This window comes from Plectropomus leopardus, chromosome 14 (assembly GCF_008729295.1).
Source record: "Plectropomus leopardus isolate mb chromosome 14, YSFRI_Pleo_2.0, whole genome shotgun sequence".
In the NCBI taxonomy this organism is placed as follows: domain Eukaryota; kingdom Metazoa; phylum Chordata; class Actinopteri; order Perciformes; family Serranidae; genus Plectropomus; species Plectropomus leopardus.
In genome coordinates, this window is record NC_056476.1 from 19288012 (window position 1) to 19304921 (window position 16910).

A 16910-nucleotide genomic window follows, 5' to 3' on the forward strand; every position below is an offset into this window, starting at 1 on the left:
TGTAATTCAACAAAATATCTTTAATAGATATAAACATTTTTTACACATCACAGCTCAATGGAAACAGAATCACATGCTGTCACACATGTTAAGAATGAAGGTGCAGGGGGCAGTCCGCTGTGCTAGGGGCGGGAGGGCCTCATTCGTCCGAGTCTGGCTCATATGGTCCTTATCCTGTCTTATGTCTCCCCTGTTCCTCTTTCATATTGCTCTGTTCACTCTCCTCTATATCCTAGAGCCAATAAAGCAGAAATACATCAAAAGATAATCTTAGAAAATAAGAATGAAGGTGCAAATTCTGATGAATATCAAATTCTCCTTATATACAGTTGCACAGTATCTGAGTACAAAAGGAAACAGGTATGAGGCTTAAATAAGGACTTTGCGTGGTCATTTATGCACCAAATTTAGGTCAGCCTTACAAGGCAGAATTACACACTACAGAGAACTCTGTAGCTGGAGTTTCAGGATTTACACGATATCTTACTCGTATATTAAACAGTACCATTTTAATCTATCGAGAGAATTAAGGATCAGATTTAGGCCTTTTCACATGCAATGGATGAAGGAGAGGAGGTAAAATCCATGTAGCATTTTACATGTTGTCAACACTAGGTGGCGCCGTCAATCAATCCACTGCAGCAGGAAAGGCTGGAAATAAACTTTGACTTTAAAAAAAAAACGAAAAACAAAAAAAAACCCCACTAAGAATTAGCTTTTTTGGATCAAAAGTTAGCTTTCTCTTATTTAAAACTCTGTTTGGATTTAAAGTATATATATATATATATATATATATTCTTTTCTCATATAGGAGACTGATCATTACATGCAGATCTCTAACTGCATATTTTCTTTTCGTGGCCATCATCTTTGTCATAAATACTCTTTACATATATCAATGGCAGAGGTGAGAAAATAAATGTTAACATCGTATATTTACAATAATCTGAATAAGTGACACTGAACTGTCAATCTCTGTCTTTATGGCGCCCATATTGTTCTGTGATTTTACTATATATATATTTATTTATTCATTTATGTATTTATTTTTTAAATATCAGCTTGTGACCAGTAGTCCTCTATACAGGTTTCAATTGCTGTTAACCCTCTAGAAGTTAAACATTTGATACACGTCTTATTACACAGGCATTACAGACTTGACCTCACAGTGTTTACAGTTATGTGCTACGCAGAGGGTCTGTCTGTCTGTGTCTACCTATTCACACTGCTACAGAAAAAGCATAGTGTCTTATGGGGGATGAAGTCTCCCATCATCTCATATAGCTTCTTTTCTTTTGGTTAGTAATAAAAAAATAATCAGTGTTATCACTGAACTGGGGAAAACTGAACAGCAATTAATTTACATCACAGTCACTTAAAGTGAAACTTCTGTATTGTTTCATATCTGACCCTATTTTCCCATTTTGTTGTGCCCAAGCGGCCAAAACAGACATTTTAAAAAAAAATTGGTCCAGTATTGAATAAAATGTAACAGGCTGCAGTGTAATCCCTACACGCAACTGCACACTGTCAATTTAAATACTCTAAAAGTTTTTGTTTTTGCCACTGAATGGCTCAGATTGTTATTAAATGTATCTGACAATATCACAGAAAGGACCCTACAGAAAAATGATTTTTTTTTTTTTAACCATACTCTGATCTGGTCTGTTTATTTATGTGTAACCAAGTCTCTCTCAGGGAAATTTCGTTTTGAAATCTGGCAGAATTTTCCACCTTATTGAAATCAAAAATCACATAAAAAGATAATATTAAGCTATAACACTAGCTATGTTTTTTTTCTTTTTTTGATTCATTTTTTTGGCTTTTGCTCCTATTATACAGGACAATTTAAACTTATATTTTAAAATTTGAGACTTAGACACAAAAACACGGGGAAACAAAGTTTTGGCTGAAAAATACCGGTTTCTTAATTCTCTTTTTTTCCACCATGTCTTGCATGAAGGGAACCCTTTTAAATTGCGTTGGAGCGTTTTAATTGCAAATCTGTTTGTTTGTAATTCAGTCAGCTTGAGAGCTAAATGGGGACAGTAACTTTAAATCCCTTTAGGTTAGTTTCAACATCTTGCCGTCTCTTCATGCAGGAATACCAACAATCCATCGGGTCGGACACAAAGCATCATGTTAGTGAAATTCTAAGGAAGGGAGTGCATGCTGATCAAAACAGACGCACAGTAGCACCACTGCTCTCTTTTTCTTCTATTCCCATGTTCAGTCCCCAGAAGTCTTTCATGGTGATTTTACCACAGATCCACAAGGCTAACGACAGATGACATGTAAGTCCATGTTGGCACTGGTTTGTAAAAGCCCAAGAGAAACAGTTCATGTTGTGAATTTGTGTAAGTACGTCTGTTGTGTGTGCAGCGCTGAACAGACGAGTTTCAGATCAGCTTGAGTAACGGTCAATCCCGATGTAGAGCGGTCTGCAGCTGTGTGCATCAGTTCATGTCGATGGTGTTAAAGACCCACTCTGTGAACTTCTTGAGCTTGGCTGAGGCGCTGTAGGACTCCTCCAGGAGACGCTGGTTGTCCTCTCGCAAGCTCTGGATCTGAGCCTGCAGTGACGCCTTGGCATCCTTCTCCTGGTGGCGACAAAGACGTGTGTGAGCAACATGATCTTATATCTGAACTATAGACTTACTCGATTTTGTTTCCTTTTGTATAAGGAAACTTGTTAGCAGAGGGATGTTCACCAAGGTTGAAAAGACTTGCTGCTTCCTCTTCTGTTGTGTTTTCATTTCAACAAAAGTGGTTTAGTGCAAAATTACAGAAGCAAGGAACAATCGTGCTGCCAATTATGGTTTTTTAATGCAGTTATTTTGAGATCATCAGTTAATTATTTTGTTATCTTGAATGTCTCTGTGCGCACAAGAGCAGCCAGATCACAGTCAGATGCGCCCTGGAAAGCTCGACAGGTGCGTACCAAACTTGATCATCCTTACAAAATAGGAGTTGCTAGTCTACTGCTGCCTCCATCAGTTAGTTTGTGTTGTGTGACTTTCAGACTAACTTTCGATCTTTTTTTTGACACGTTATTGTTTTATTGTCCTTTTTTCAAGAAATCAAAACATGAAGTTTGACAGGTATTAGGACAACCATCACATCTGGATAATAGACATAACATCTTATGGGTTGTAAGCAAGAGGCATTTTACAGCACTTAATAAAGTACACATCATTTACCTTAATTATCAAACAGACAGTAAAAGAGGGGAAGATTACAATTCAGCAGTGAGAATGGGAGAACCAGCAAACACGTTCTTTATTAAATATCTTAGCTTAAGACTGAGGATCTAAAAATGTGTTTATACACTACAAATGGAGAATTATATTATACTAAACCTTAATGTGTCTTCAGCTGGTTAATTAAAGGCTTAATAATAATAAAATGGCACCAACTTCCAAGATAACACTTGCTTTACTCTCCATGCACTGCCAGGGAACTGCATGTATGGGGTTGAGGGAGGAGAGGGCATGAGCTCTGTAACCTACGTCACTGCTTCATGCTAATGGCTATTTTTCCATTCGAAAGACAGAGAAAATGCAAACAGACCTGCCCATATATAGCTGCTCAATATATACTCGTATGCCAAAGCAAGCAAGTATGTCTGTTTAAATGCTTTTTGAAATAAAAAACAATTAACAAATTAGATGTGTCATATATTGTCAGTCTAAGTCTGTATGTTTATGTTAGGAGCTCTCATTCTTATTGAATGACGCCTCACCTTCTTTAAGTCGTCCTGTAACGCCTTCACCATCGACTCCAGCTGGCTGACCTTCCCCATCAGGCAGGCTGGATCCTCTCTGTGAATAAAAGGACAACCAGGACGTTAGCGGGAACAAACACTGAAACATCAGAGCAAAGTAATGATTAAAGCTGTACTACGGTCAAAGGTTGCCTTTTTCAAGTCCTGTGGAAATGGACTTTCATTACTAACACTGTAGTTGCTTATTTGACAGTTTAGCGTGCGGTCAACCAGGACTAATTAGTGATAACAGCTGCAGTCGTGTTTCACTGGAGTGAAATGTGCAGGGTCTTCCATGGCACAGTGCCGGACACCAGTGGATTAAAGCAGACACTGGTCCCGGGCCATGACCTAAGGCCGCTTACCCAGGCGAGGGCTGTCTCAGCGGGGCCGCCTGAGGCTCAGCTTGCTGAGGGCTGGTGGCTGCTGCTGTGCTCTCAGCCATGGAGCTCTCCTCCTGGGCTGCTAGGAAGACCAGCCTCTGCTCTGAATGTAAAACACATGAAAGACGCATTATGAGACCTGGAGAGACAACAAATACAGACCAACAGCACCCTCTTGTGGCGAGAATAAAGACTGCAGTTGAGTTTTTCTGCCACACCCACCACTGGTAGAGTAATATCTGTAATTAACCTTGACTTCAGATGATTTTTAGGGGAAAAAGAAAACAAATCATGTGCCTACCTTCAAAGGCCTTGGCGGCGTCTACCAGGTGGGCCCAGTCCAGCGGGCCATCTGCCCCAGTGTCAGGCAGGGGCATGAGGACAGCGTCCTGCAGCTGCTGCCTCTTCCTCTCCTGCTCCAGCTCGGAGCTCTCTGGGGCCGACAGGTCTCCTGGGAAAGAGAAACAGCAAAGTGAAACACAGTGGAAAGCGTTTATAGCTGTTCTCCCATGACAGAAAAATTGAGACATTTTGCAACCCATCAGCGATTCTACATTTTAAGAGAGCTTGTGGGTCATATTTCAAATGTACAAACCTTATATCCTGAAGACTCACTGTGTATTGCAAATCACATTATCCCACCTCATTACTTTTGTTCTACTACAAACCAAAGTCCACAGCATTGCCACCTACTCTATAATCAGTTAAAAATACTGAACATTTACCCAGGGATTTGTGTGACGCTCGCCGGCTTGGTCCGTGGCGAGCTGTGGGTGAGCGTGGCATTGTGGAGCAGCTGAACAGCAGGTCAGTGGGCGTGTCCCGCTGTCCACTGGAGGATGGCTCCCTTTGCCCGCTGTAAATACTCTCATCTGACAGGGTCCTCTGGAGGGAGCGACGAGTGGGCGGCGGACCCGGGAACAATGGCTTCAGATTGGGATGGAAACAGACAAGAGACAAAACTGAGACAAAGTGAAGAATATTGTAAATTAGAGCTGTGCCACATCATTGTTTCCGATAATAAAATAACAATTTTGAATATTAAAAAGACTAATATTGTGAAAAGGGAAATATTCTGACTTGTTGACATAAGTTACACAAAAAACAACAAGCATGGCTGAAACCCAAAAATGGAGCGACTTCAGTAATGTGGAATCAGTGGTGTAATTAAGACTGGGCAGGCAGAAAGCTTTATGAACAGCCCCAGACTTTTCAGACTCTTTTAGCAACTTTCTACTCAATTAACTCGGTCAGCATCTCCTCTGGCAGTAGTACTGCATCCCCTCTTCTCTCTGAGTCAGCATTGTCAGGTCATTTTATCATTAGCCTTTGTGAAGCTCCACAAAAAACGTGAAATGTGCAAATGTATGAAAGTGTTTGTAACAGAAAACAGTCAGAATAAGTGAAGATCTCTGTGTGTGTATATGTGTGTGCGCAGGGGGGTCTGCTGATCAGCGCTGAGTGACACAATTTACAGCGGGAAGAGTAGAGGAGAAATGTCAGAGCAAACAGGTCCAGGTGGATAAAAACACCTCAATTTTTTGGGATTTTTTTCAAAAAAGGAAAAAGGAAGTATAAGGTAGTATTTTTTTGAGTACTGGCAGAAATCTCTTGTTGATTTAATATATATGTTATGCTAAATACAGATTCAAGAGTCACTGTTGTTGTTTACAATTTTTATGGACTTGTTACTGAATATTTGAGGGCAAACTGTTACATTTATGCTGATATATAAAATTAGAAATTTGTTGCAATTGCATGTTTTTGAAATTAATACTAAAGTTTTTTTGGGCTGTATCACCCATTGGTATTGCGAATGTAACTTTGTAATCCTACTTGACTGTTTATTGTCCTCCTGACCACAACTATGTGAATATGTTTCTTAAATCAAATCTCAAACATTTCTTGAATCAATCAGCTAAGCTTTCCACGTAACCCCTGGTAACTGCATAAGGAAAACACTGCCATGGACATCACTGCATCCGCAGTATAAAATCACAGCAAAGAAGTAACCCCCAGATGTACAAGTACCCCTGATGATGAATCACTGTACTGTATTACTAGCATCAGTGGGCTTTCCTCAGTACCTTCTCCTCGTTTGTAGTGGGTGGAGGGCTGTCAAGTGTGATGAGCTTCTTCAAGTCTTCTTCCAGGCTGGACTTGGCAGTGTGCCGCTGGGGCGACTGGGAGCCCCGGAGATTGGCCCTGAGCTGTGGTTGACCACCCAGCAGACCATCACTCTGGTGCCGTCTGAAGATAAAAGCAAGAATCAACTCAGAGAGACTCTTTAATGCAAATAACACAGAAAATCAGGAAGCAACAGTAAAAGAGGAGACAACCAAGAACACAACAAACCATGTCTGTGATTAAAGGTCAGCAGTTTAACTACTGAGGTAAATGACACATAATCACTTCACTGCTTCCGGAGGAGTAACTGTGGTTTGTTGAGCAGCTGTACAGTGTGAAAACAGCTGTTGCCATCAACCACAAATGATGCAATCGCCCTTTGGGCCAAACAATGACACATATGCTGCCTTGAATGAATGAAAAAGGGCAATTATCTTTAGTCACCCTTCTATGGTAACCAAATGATTTAGTTAAAAAAAAAAGGATGTCAAACCTAGCTGGACCACATGGTGGCAGTGTTAGCCAAATAAAAAAAACATTACTCTAAGGAGAGCAGTCAGTGAGACGAAGTATAACAAAATATTCATTCCTTTCACCAGTCTCTCTAACGGGACAAATTTCTCCACTGAATTACAATTTTCTTAATACAGTCTCTATCTTACTTTCGAGTGCTGCCAAAGTCCACAGAGTTGACGGTCCCCCCAGGTTTCCTCCAGCCAATCAGGTACTTTGAGGTCGCTCCTTGTCGAGGGTAGAAGCTTTTGGTCCCTGGTGATGTGGGCGAGGTGGCTGCAGCAGATGCCTCTTCTTGCCCCTGGCCCATCGGACTCCCTGAGTGGCCAGAACTAAGTGTGCTGGAGGAAAAGCAGGGCAGGTGAGACATAATTATGTTTGGTAAAGGAAAGCATGACAGACTTTGTTACATGTCATTATAAAACATACAAGCACAAAGAGCTGATTTAGTAGCTGTACATGTCAGGGTTTAATTTTATTTGGCCTTTGTTTAATTGGCATGATTGGTAAATCATGAATATCTTTTATTTCATTGAAAATGATTTCTGCCAGATTGCCACCTTTTTAGTTCAAACTGTTGAATACATAAACATAAATAGACAGATTCTTTTAAAGCTCATTAGTAACCTCTTCCATCACATTTCTTACTACCTCTGCAGATTGGACCAACTGATTACTATATAGATAAAAAACACAGGACACAGTGTCCTTGCTTTATTTCCAGCAACTTCAAATAACACTTCTCCGTAGTTTGACATAAAAGCTTGGATTTTCAAACAGCAACTTTTGTGTCTGAGTGCTGGCGCGCCTGTGCGTGCACTGCACATACTATAAAACAAAGCTGCCAATGTACAGGTCTGGTGGAGCTGAGTTATTTCTGGCTGAGTGAAGAGGGGAGAGGAAAGCTTTAGTTGATTCAAAAGGAAGTGGGATTTAGAAGAGGGGGGGAACAGTGCTGAGCTCACAGTCTGCATTTCTAGCAACTTCAAGCACTTCCTTTCTATCATGGATACCGGGAGACGGAGACACATACAAATGCAAAACCACAAACCCAGACACACACAAGCAGAGTTATTTCATTCTTCTTCCCTCCCTTTGTTAACGCCAAACCACACAGCTTTGGACTTTTCCATCTGGGATGGTGCAGGATATATCTGGACTACAATGAATCACTGTCTGTTTAATGAAACATTGATGCGAGGCCACAAATTCCTCAGCTGACTCAAAGAGAACAGCAGCACACCTGGAGTGGGAGGCGGCGTCACTCAGGCTGTAGGAGCCACTATCAGCAACTAGAGGAAAGGCTGTTGGACTCTTTGCTGGGATTTCGCCGCCTCCAATGGTGACAAGAGAGTCTGGTGTCGGAGGTGAGGAGTCCACGGCCCTCTGGCTGCCCGCTGGGTCATCCTGCCAGGGGACTTTGTCTTTGGCCCTGAAAGCACCGGTGGAGGAAGCTGTGCTGCTTTGTGTGGCGGTGAAGGAGGTGGCATCGATGCCGCTGTCAGTGGAGGCGCCCTGAAGATAGCCGTTAAGCTCAAGGTCGCCCCGCACTCCTGAACGGGAGCCGACTTCATACCATTTCTCATCGCTGTGGGCGGAGCTGGAGGCATTGCTTGAGAGTGTGTTGCTGCTCGACTGGCTGGATGAGTACGGAGCATCCAGCTATTCAGAGATGAGAAAACAATTTAGGTTTTTCCAGTTGAAACCTACCAAGGTTTTAAAGTGCATCATTTTTTACCCATAATGATAAGCTCATTTCATTGACATTATTCAAAGACTGTCCTCAGTGCAGTTTGGTATTCACATGTTGTAGTTCTTATTGAAACCAGCAGTTAAACTGCAGCCCTTTGCTTACTACAGGGCCTCCCGCCATCATATAAGAGCAAGGAAATTACATGCAATACAGTGCTTGTTGATTCAAACTCACCTTCGTGCTTTTGTTGGGAGACAAGCTGCTGCCCTGCTCTGACTGCTGGAGTCGAGGAATCACCGCCTTGGAAATCACAGTGTCTGTAGGAAGCAAAGACTCGTAAATAATGAGGTCTGCAATAATGGCAATAATAATAAGAGCATTATATAGCGCCTTTAAAAACAGAGTGTTCAAAATGCTTTGATAAAAAAGCATACAACAACAGAAAGCCAAACAATCTATCTTAACACAAGCGAGACGAAACTCAGTTAGAGTTAAGATAAAATTTAAACAAAAGGACAAATAATGCAAGATGTATATTGCAAAATGTCAATATAAAATAGAAAATACTAAAAACAATAAAAGAAATAAAACTACATATAAAAGGAAATAAAATAAATAAATCAGATAAAATAAATAAAAACACATAAAAGCAAGTCTATAAAAATGGGTTTGAAGAAATGATTTAAAAGAAGTCACAGATTCTGCAAGCCATATCTCCTCACGCAGGTCGTTCCAAAGCCGAGGGGCCCTAACGGCAAAGGTACAGTCAACTTTAGTTTTAAGCCTCGACTTTGGAACAGGCCCCACCTGAGGATCTGTAGACAAGTGGTAGCACTGTAAAAGCTATTATTGAGTGTTATTCCTACTACTGAGACCACAGTTCCTCTTACCTCCACTGGTTTTGTCCCCTTCCCCAGGTCTGGACCATCCAACACCAGAACTAGAGCACGCTTTAAGCCCATTGACCCCGTCACCTGCCACCTGCCGCGCAGACGGCACTGGAGACTGGCAGTTGTTGTTATTAAACCTGAAGGGGAGATAAGGAAGGTCATCTACGTTGCCAGGTAGTACAGCAGGCAGATTTAGCAGGTGTAGCTCAAAGGGAGGGGCAGAGGAACTTACCCATCAGGCATAGACTTCTGCCTCCATTGGTTAGAGCTCAAGGTGTCTGTGTAGGGGAGGCTGGAAGGGGAGTTTGTGTTGTGCATCGTACGGCCCATCACGATGGAGCAGGCAAGAGCATAGTTGTCGTTCCCTGGGGAATATCTGTGACAAAGTAAAAGTATGTCATAAAAGGGGACCTATTATGCTATTCTTTTTTTCTGTCATATATATATATATATATATATATACAGTATATACACAAAAAGTTAATTATTGGATGTTAATACTAAACATGGCCAAAATTTAAACTAATGAAGTAAACATATGTAAAAGTAATCCATGTCACGTGAGCTTATGGCAGATTTCTTTATATCTGCTCCAATCTGCTCCACTTATGTTACTGCAAGTGTTAACATTAGGTAGCCTGCACATCTACATGAAGCTACATGCTTAAATCAGAGAAACTTGGTTGCCAATGTTGTAAATGTTTCCCAGATTGCAAATAATATTCTTGCTGGAACATGTCTGGTTGTGTTTTGAAGCTTTTATTGGTGATTTTATGAGGAAACAATGCAGCTGTATGGTCATTCCCCTGCTGCCAGTATACTGCTAAACGTAGCTACATGCTAACATCAGGGAGACAAAATTCTTCAGATACTTGATATTTCCCCCCGATTTCTGAACATAGGCCTATTACCTCTGGAAAATATCCATTTGTGTTTAGAGGCATTTATTGGTGATTTTTAACTGAAGAAAATGGCGCTATTCTCTGTTATAGTCAATTCCCAGCTGCAAGCACTCTGCTAAATGTAGCTACACGCTAATGTCAGGGAAACCAGTAATCTTGGTCACTGGCTTTGATTTGATTTGATTTGACTTTATTGTCAGAAAAATTGGCTGGACCACGTGCGGTTGTTTTCAGAGGCTATATTTGGAGAACAAGAAAAAGTGCCACTTGACAGTCATTCCCCAGCCAGAAGTACACTGCTCCATGTAGCTACATGCTAATGTCAGGGACACATATAATCTTGGCTGCTGTTGCTGTTTATTTATTCCTAATTTCAGATAAGATCCCTGTTGGAACATGTCTGATTGTTTTTAGTGGCTTATATCGTTGATTTTTATTGGCAGAAAGTGCCGCTATTCTCTGTTACAGTCATTCCCAGGCTACACTGACAGCGCAGAAATGCAGGGAGCGCAGATGTGGACTCCAAAACGCTGACCAGTCAGAGCACAATGTGCTTTTTTTGGGAGGGGGGCTTAAAGAGACTAACTAAGCGTTTCAGACAGAAAATGAATACAGGTGTTCTGGGACAGACAGTAAAAGAAAAATTAAGAGGTTTTTGAATATTGAAGTATGTTTACATGTTCTAGTACAAACACAAAATACAAGTATGAACCTGAAAATGAGCATAAAAAAGGCAAACTGTACTGCAGCCAGGCAGCTTTGTGTTTAGCATGTCTGCAAGTTTCATTACAGCATTATATTTATCTTCTGACCTCTTGGGGTTGATGGGTCGCCCGTCGCTGGACACACTTCGGGGAATGGCAGCAGAGTTACGGTCACTGAAGTCTGAGGGCTGGGCCTTGATCAGTGTCCCGCCTGTGCCAGCAGCGCGTGTTTGAGGGCTGGATGAGGTGCGTGGCCACTTGGTGTTGTTGTTGTTGGTGGGGCGAAAAGGGAACTTTAACTCGTAGGGCATGCCCTCCTTGTGGTTCTTGTAATCCACTAGCGGCATGTGGTAGATTTCTGAGCAGCCCCTGTCGGCACATGAAGTGTTCAGTCAGCCTGGTGCACAGCCTCAAAAAGCCACAGACAACTGCAATGCAGGATTATTTCACCCACAAAATGATCATTTGTATACCAGTTACTCACCCCATGTAATGAATTCAGGAAGAAAACTTTTTCTTGCATGTCTCAATGGTAAACGAAGAATCCAAAAATTCAGTATATTGATGAATTAAAGTGTGTGGGCTCTGCAATTAGCAACAGCAAAACTAAATCCAAACATCTGTTCACAAACTCTCATGCAACTCATGAAGTATAATCCAAGTCAAATAATCCATGTGTATGATCAGTGCTTCCCAAACACATGGATTTTCGCTAAAACCTTACTATTTAAAACACCTCAGCATGAGCAATGTCATCATACAACTGGATAAATGAGACTTTTTTTACTGCAATTTTACTGCACGAGTTATGTGAGTTTGTTAATGGATGTTTCAATACAGTCTTGTTTTTGTTATACACAAACCCTGCTACTCCAGCTCATCAACAATTTTCTTCTTTTTGGATTCTTCATTCACCATAGAGACATGAGAAAAAAAGTTTTCTTAACAAACTCAACATAACACAGGTTGAGAAACTGATATACTAATGATCATTTTGTGGGTGAAGTACACTGATAAGAAGAGTTTTTCTTGCATGTCTCAAATCCACTCTACCTGCGTGGTGTTGAGTCCTCATGTGGGGGGATGATGACCACCTTGACAGTGACAGAGGTTCTGAGCAGGTCGATCATCTGCTCGTGCGACAGCGAGGCCACCGACACCTTGCAAATCTCCACCAATCGGCTGCCCTGCCTGAGCCCAGCCTGCCAAGCATAGCCATAAGGCTCCACCTCAGCGACAATACCCTCAAAGTTGACATGAAAGCCCAGCTGGCCCAGGGCGTTACGGCGCAGGGTCATCTCTGTGGTCTGACTGCCCTTGGTCAACAGCTATAGAAAAGAAAGAATGAGGGGGGCGGAGGAGCAGAGGGACAAATCGGAGCAGAGGACATGCATTATGTATAAAACAATCCTTAAGAAACCCTTCAGAGTCTTTTGCAGGTAAACTAATATACCGTCTTCAAAGCAACCCCATCTTTTAAGATGCATCTGACACTCGCTCTAATCCCCTCCCAGCTGAGGTACATATTTCAGTCACATACTATGAATACTAAGCACTTTGGTTTAAATTATTCTGCACACTCCCATTATAACTGGCTGCCTATTAGACATCCTGTCTAGCTCTTCCTCTACCTGTGGGAAGTTAACTGAGAGGTAAATAGTAGTTAGTACAGCCTGAGTGTGAACACAGAAGGAGACTTCCAGTTATCTGCATGTCATGATGCCCACAACAAAGCTGATGACAAAAAAACACACATTCCTGCTTCACAAAGAAAGGCGCGTGCCAGTACTGGTAGCAGCCAACAGCAAATCTTTACTTTGTTTACCATCTACTTAAACTGCAGTGTCAGCAGAGTGATTCGCCCCATCAAAAAGCACTGCCATACCTACATAACACTGAAAACCTCAGTAATGATATCATATCACCAAATTACTATGTATTGTGCTCAGCATGACTTATAATCACAGAGTAACAACAGCTATGGCTTTTTGGTGACTGTATAATTTTAGACTACGCCCTTATGTTGCTATAATAACATCAACAATACTTTATTTTTTATGTTCAACTGTTGTTAAGGGACAGAGGCTATAACTTGCCCTCACATGTCATGGGACTGGAACTTCACTTAGTACTTGTTGTTGAAATACTTGTTTAGAAGCTGCAGGGATATTACAGAAAGCCCTGACCTTTGCACTCATTGATACTTTGATATCTTTTGTGATTTTATGCCTCTTGTGTGTGTTCTTTTATCATTGCCGTGGCTTCTGTTACTCCAAATTCTGTGACCCAGACCCTAAACCCTATGTCTCAATGACTCAGATAGTCTGGAAATTGTAACAACAAAATCTTAACAGATCTTGTTGTTACAATTTCCTCCAGCAATGGACACTGCTTTGGTCACCACATTTCCTTTGGAACAACTCCCAATCTATTTTCCACCACCTTGACCGCCTTTACTCATGTAACTATTGGTAACAGTTCCACCCCTTTGTCGGTCCAAGCGAAGAAATCTCTTATCTTACTTTTCGCCATCGATTAAGTATTTTCTATGACTAAGCAACCATCTGTAGACTAGGCAATCTGCCTCCTGCCTCGGCATGCACATGTCTAGTGTAAGTGAAGGGTGTCATGTGTTATGCATTTTCAGGTGTGTTAGTGCAGATCAAGATTATTTCTGAAACTGTGCTATAACACGTGTGTACAGAGATTGTTTTCATTGTACAACACAGTTTTTAAGTTCTAGCGTGAGGATTTAGTGGCATCTAGCTGTGAGGCTGCAGAACTGAAACCTCTTTTTATGTGCCAAGAAGGAGAACTACAGTGGTCAAAGCAAAACACAAATCTGCCTATCTAGAGCCAGAGTTTGATTTGTCCATTCTGGTGTAATGTAGAAACAACAAAGCAGATTCTATGAAAGAAGATCCACTCTGTATGTAGATATGAGTGCTTCATTGTAACGTAACAAAAACAACAATTCTTGCCATTTTAAACTAATGAAAACATAGTTATGAATACAATATGCCATAGGTGCCACTAATTCCTACACACTGAACCTTTAAAACATGTTAGTGTGGATGTGGCCTTACTCATTGTTATCTGTAGTGGATAAGCATTGCCAATAACTATCTTAAGTGTAAATGTAACGATAAAAGCAGTATGCATTCAGACATACAAGGACAGTGTGTGTTCATTACAAGCTGTTTGTCAGAGACGTGGTGTGTGGCTCAGTGTAACCTCTGATAGCTGCAGCAGATGGTGTGTGCTAATGAGATGTACTGTCATAGACAGTCGTGGTGCCCCACTGACCTCCAGTCTCTTGACAACCTCTCCAAAGTCTTCTGTGTTGTTATTGATGGAGCGCAGTGATAAACTCTCACCGCGCTCGTAGTAGATTTTCATGGAGGCGGGGCTCCCCGTTGACCAACCAATCACATCACGTGTGGCGCAGTTAAACACAACGGCTTTGGCCTCCTGATCCAACAGGATGATGAAGTCATTTGAAATGGCCAACAGGCATTCACGTTCAGCACCAGCTACTTGATCTTCAGCATGAACCTGCCAGGTCACAGCTCCCAGGCTCCGCAGCTCTGCTCCGCTGTATGGACGCATCTTCTCCCGTCGTTTGTGCGCCAGAGAGATGAAGGGGAATTTCCCAGTGGGTTCTACTGGCGTGCTGGTCACGTGACGCTCTGCCAGGTCCCGCAGATACTCCTGCCGTGTGCGTGTTGCCATGGCGCCAAACTTGTCTGACTTGTGGGCTGCGTTCTCAGCGTTGATGACTTTGCCCAGCAGGAAGTCCCTGAAAACAGTGGACTTGGGAAAGGTCACACCCTTGGGAATTGGTGGGCCGAAGGAGGGGACGTCCTGGGAACGGGTGACAGCCACACTGCAGACAGGAAGGGGGACAGAAGAGTTTGAGGTCACTCTTGTAGGATGTAAATAAATATACATTATAATCCATATCAATAAACAACTATTACAGACATTTGAAGCAATGCATTTTATAGGTATGGTTTGATTCAGTCACAAAACAATAAACAAATAAAGGCTGCAGACTTTGTGATTATGTTTGCAGGGTTATCTGCCTCGAGAAGACCATAATACACCCATGGTTCTCCTCTGATCCTCCGTCAGTAAAATAAATGGCTGATTTATTTTAGATATATTGCTCTCGTTGAAAGATCTTCTTGAGCTGTAATTCATAAAGCAGTGGCATCCATGGTAGAGGTTTGGGATATCCTCAATGGTTCACTTTCAAACCCCACATTTGTCGTTAACGTTAACTTTCGCACCACCCAACAAAAAAACCCCCAAAAAACTTCATAGATAACTACATACGGCACTCCCTATTGGATATGTATATAAGACAAATGCTTCAAAATGAAATAAAATAACATGAAACAGAACAGCATGAAACACAGAAAGATGTTTTTGATAAAACTGAATTATGAGCCAGGAAAAAAAAACTAAAGTTTATAACTTATTTTCATTTTGGTCAAATAAATAAGAAAAAGCAAGTGACAAAACTGCAAGGACAAACAGCACACGGGCTTGTGAAACAGCTTAGTGGAGACATCTTTACATAGTTCCCCCTAAAGTATTGTTGCCTTTGACCTGTTTCACTTGTGAGTATAAAGGAGGGCGTTGAATTCCTACGGGCAAAGCTCTCCTCTTGTTACCCTCTGCTGCTCCTATTCCATTTACACACAATGGCTGTCCTTGAGTTGAATTACTATAAATTAGTGAACAGGTGTAGGTATTGTTGTGTCATACCTATTGTTCATAAGAAAATGAACTCGGTGCAGAGCAAATTCAGCAGAGTGCGCTTTTATACATATTAGGATTAATGTACCGTTTGGGAGGACATTCTTGGATTATCAAATCAGTTGGTAGTATGGTGTTTACATCCACTCTGCCTGTATAATTGGAGGCTATAAGTGTATACATATTTAAAGTCAGTCGCATATACACTAAAAGCCCATTAGTGCATGAAAATCGAGTCTTGGACAAGCTGATGTGACAGTCCTGACGAGTCTCCATCCAGTCCCTTCAAGAGACAACACATCCATAGCCTTTAGCAGAAACGTTGCAAACCATGCTTGACTACACAGCATATAAATACTATACATCCAATCACTGTTGACAAGTCGGCTCCTAGGGTTGACACCCTGCCACTCTCTGCTGCATGGCGGTTTGAGAAGCGGTGCTGTGGCTAGAGCTAGCGAGCACAAACAGCCTTCCCAAACAAAGGTCCAGTTATGCAATGCGCCTTGCTGGCCCCGTGTGACTTTGAAGCAGCAGTTGAAAGCAGCAGATTAGCACCCTGCTGGCCCCGGGCCACTTACTCCTCTAATGCTCCGGTCTGGCTCAATATGACCTGAGCATTATCCAAATCTCAGCAGCAGGCAACAACAGGCTATTAATAACCGGATGACTCAACAAAATCATAATCTTTACTTCTCTAATCTCTATTAATAAAGACACCCCGTTATTGACACGGTTTTTTACAAGATGGGAAGATACAGTCATATGACATGACAAAAATCGAAACAATTGTCTCTTTGTGGGGAATTTTTTAAGCCAGTACGCGCGTGTGTGTAAGAATCTGTGTGCGTGTTTGCAAATGTGTGACAAGCAATCAGCTGAAATCCATAGAGCCTGGTATTCAGTCAGTGGCAAATCAATGCATCAAAAACACTCCATGGTTTTAACAAAAGTAACAAATCACTACCTGCAACTTACCTCCTGGTGTCACCAAAAAGCAACCATGTTCTTCAGACCCTTACTGCACAACATCCTGAATCTTTGTTGCAATCAATGTTAGGCAACACAGAGATCCCCCCAGTCGAAGATAACGCAATTCAGTTCTGTAGCTACAATCCAACGCTCAAGATACAGCACTCAGTACGGTGCAGAAAATCTTTAAAGCCTGTGT

At 41.7% G+C, this 16910-nt stretch overlaps 1 protein-coding gene across 2 annotated transcripts in view; it reads right to left on the reverse strand.

Annotated features, from left to right (window-relative positions):
* The window catches only part of LOC121953307 (signal-induced proliferation-associated 1-like protein 1), a 52157-nt gene continuing 35247 nt past the window's right edge, over positions 1-16910 (reverse strand). For both annotated transcript variants that reach the window (XM_042500313.1, XM_042500314.1), the window contains exons 8-21: positions 14282-14861; positions 12029-12303; positions 11084-11344; positions 9602-9745; positions 9370-9506; positions 8714-8796; positions 8030-8448; positions 6936-7127; positions 6234-6396; positions 4872-5073; positions 4448-4597; positions 4129-4249; positions 3743-3821; positions 1-2600 (exon numbers count right to left, since the gene is read on the reverse strand). In XM_042500313.1, coding sequence (XP_042356247.1) covers positions 2457-2600; positions 3743-3821; positions 4129-4249; positions 4448-4597; positions 4872-5073; positions 6234-6396; positions 6936-7127; positions 8030-8448; positions 8714-8796; positions 9370-9506; positions 9602-9745; positions 11084-11344; positions 12029-12303; positions 14282-14861 — 2950 coding nt within the window. In that variant the 3' untranslated portion in view covers positions 1-2456. The remainder of the gene's footprint in view (positions 2601-3742; positions 3822-4128; positions 4250-4447; positions 4598-4871; positions 5074-6233; positions 6397-6935; positions 7128-8029; positions 8449-8713; positions 8797-9369; positions 9507-9601; positions 9746-11083; positions 11345-12028; positions 12304-14281; positions 14862-16910) is intronic.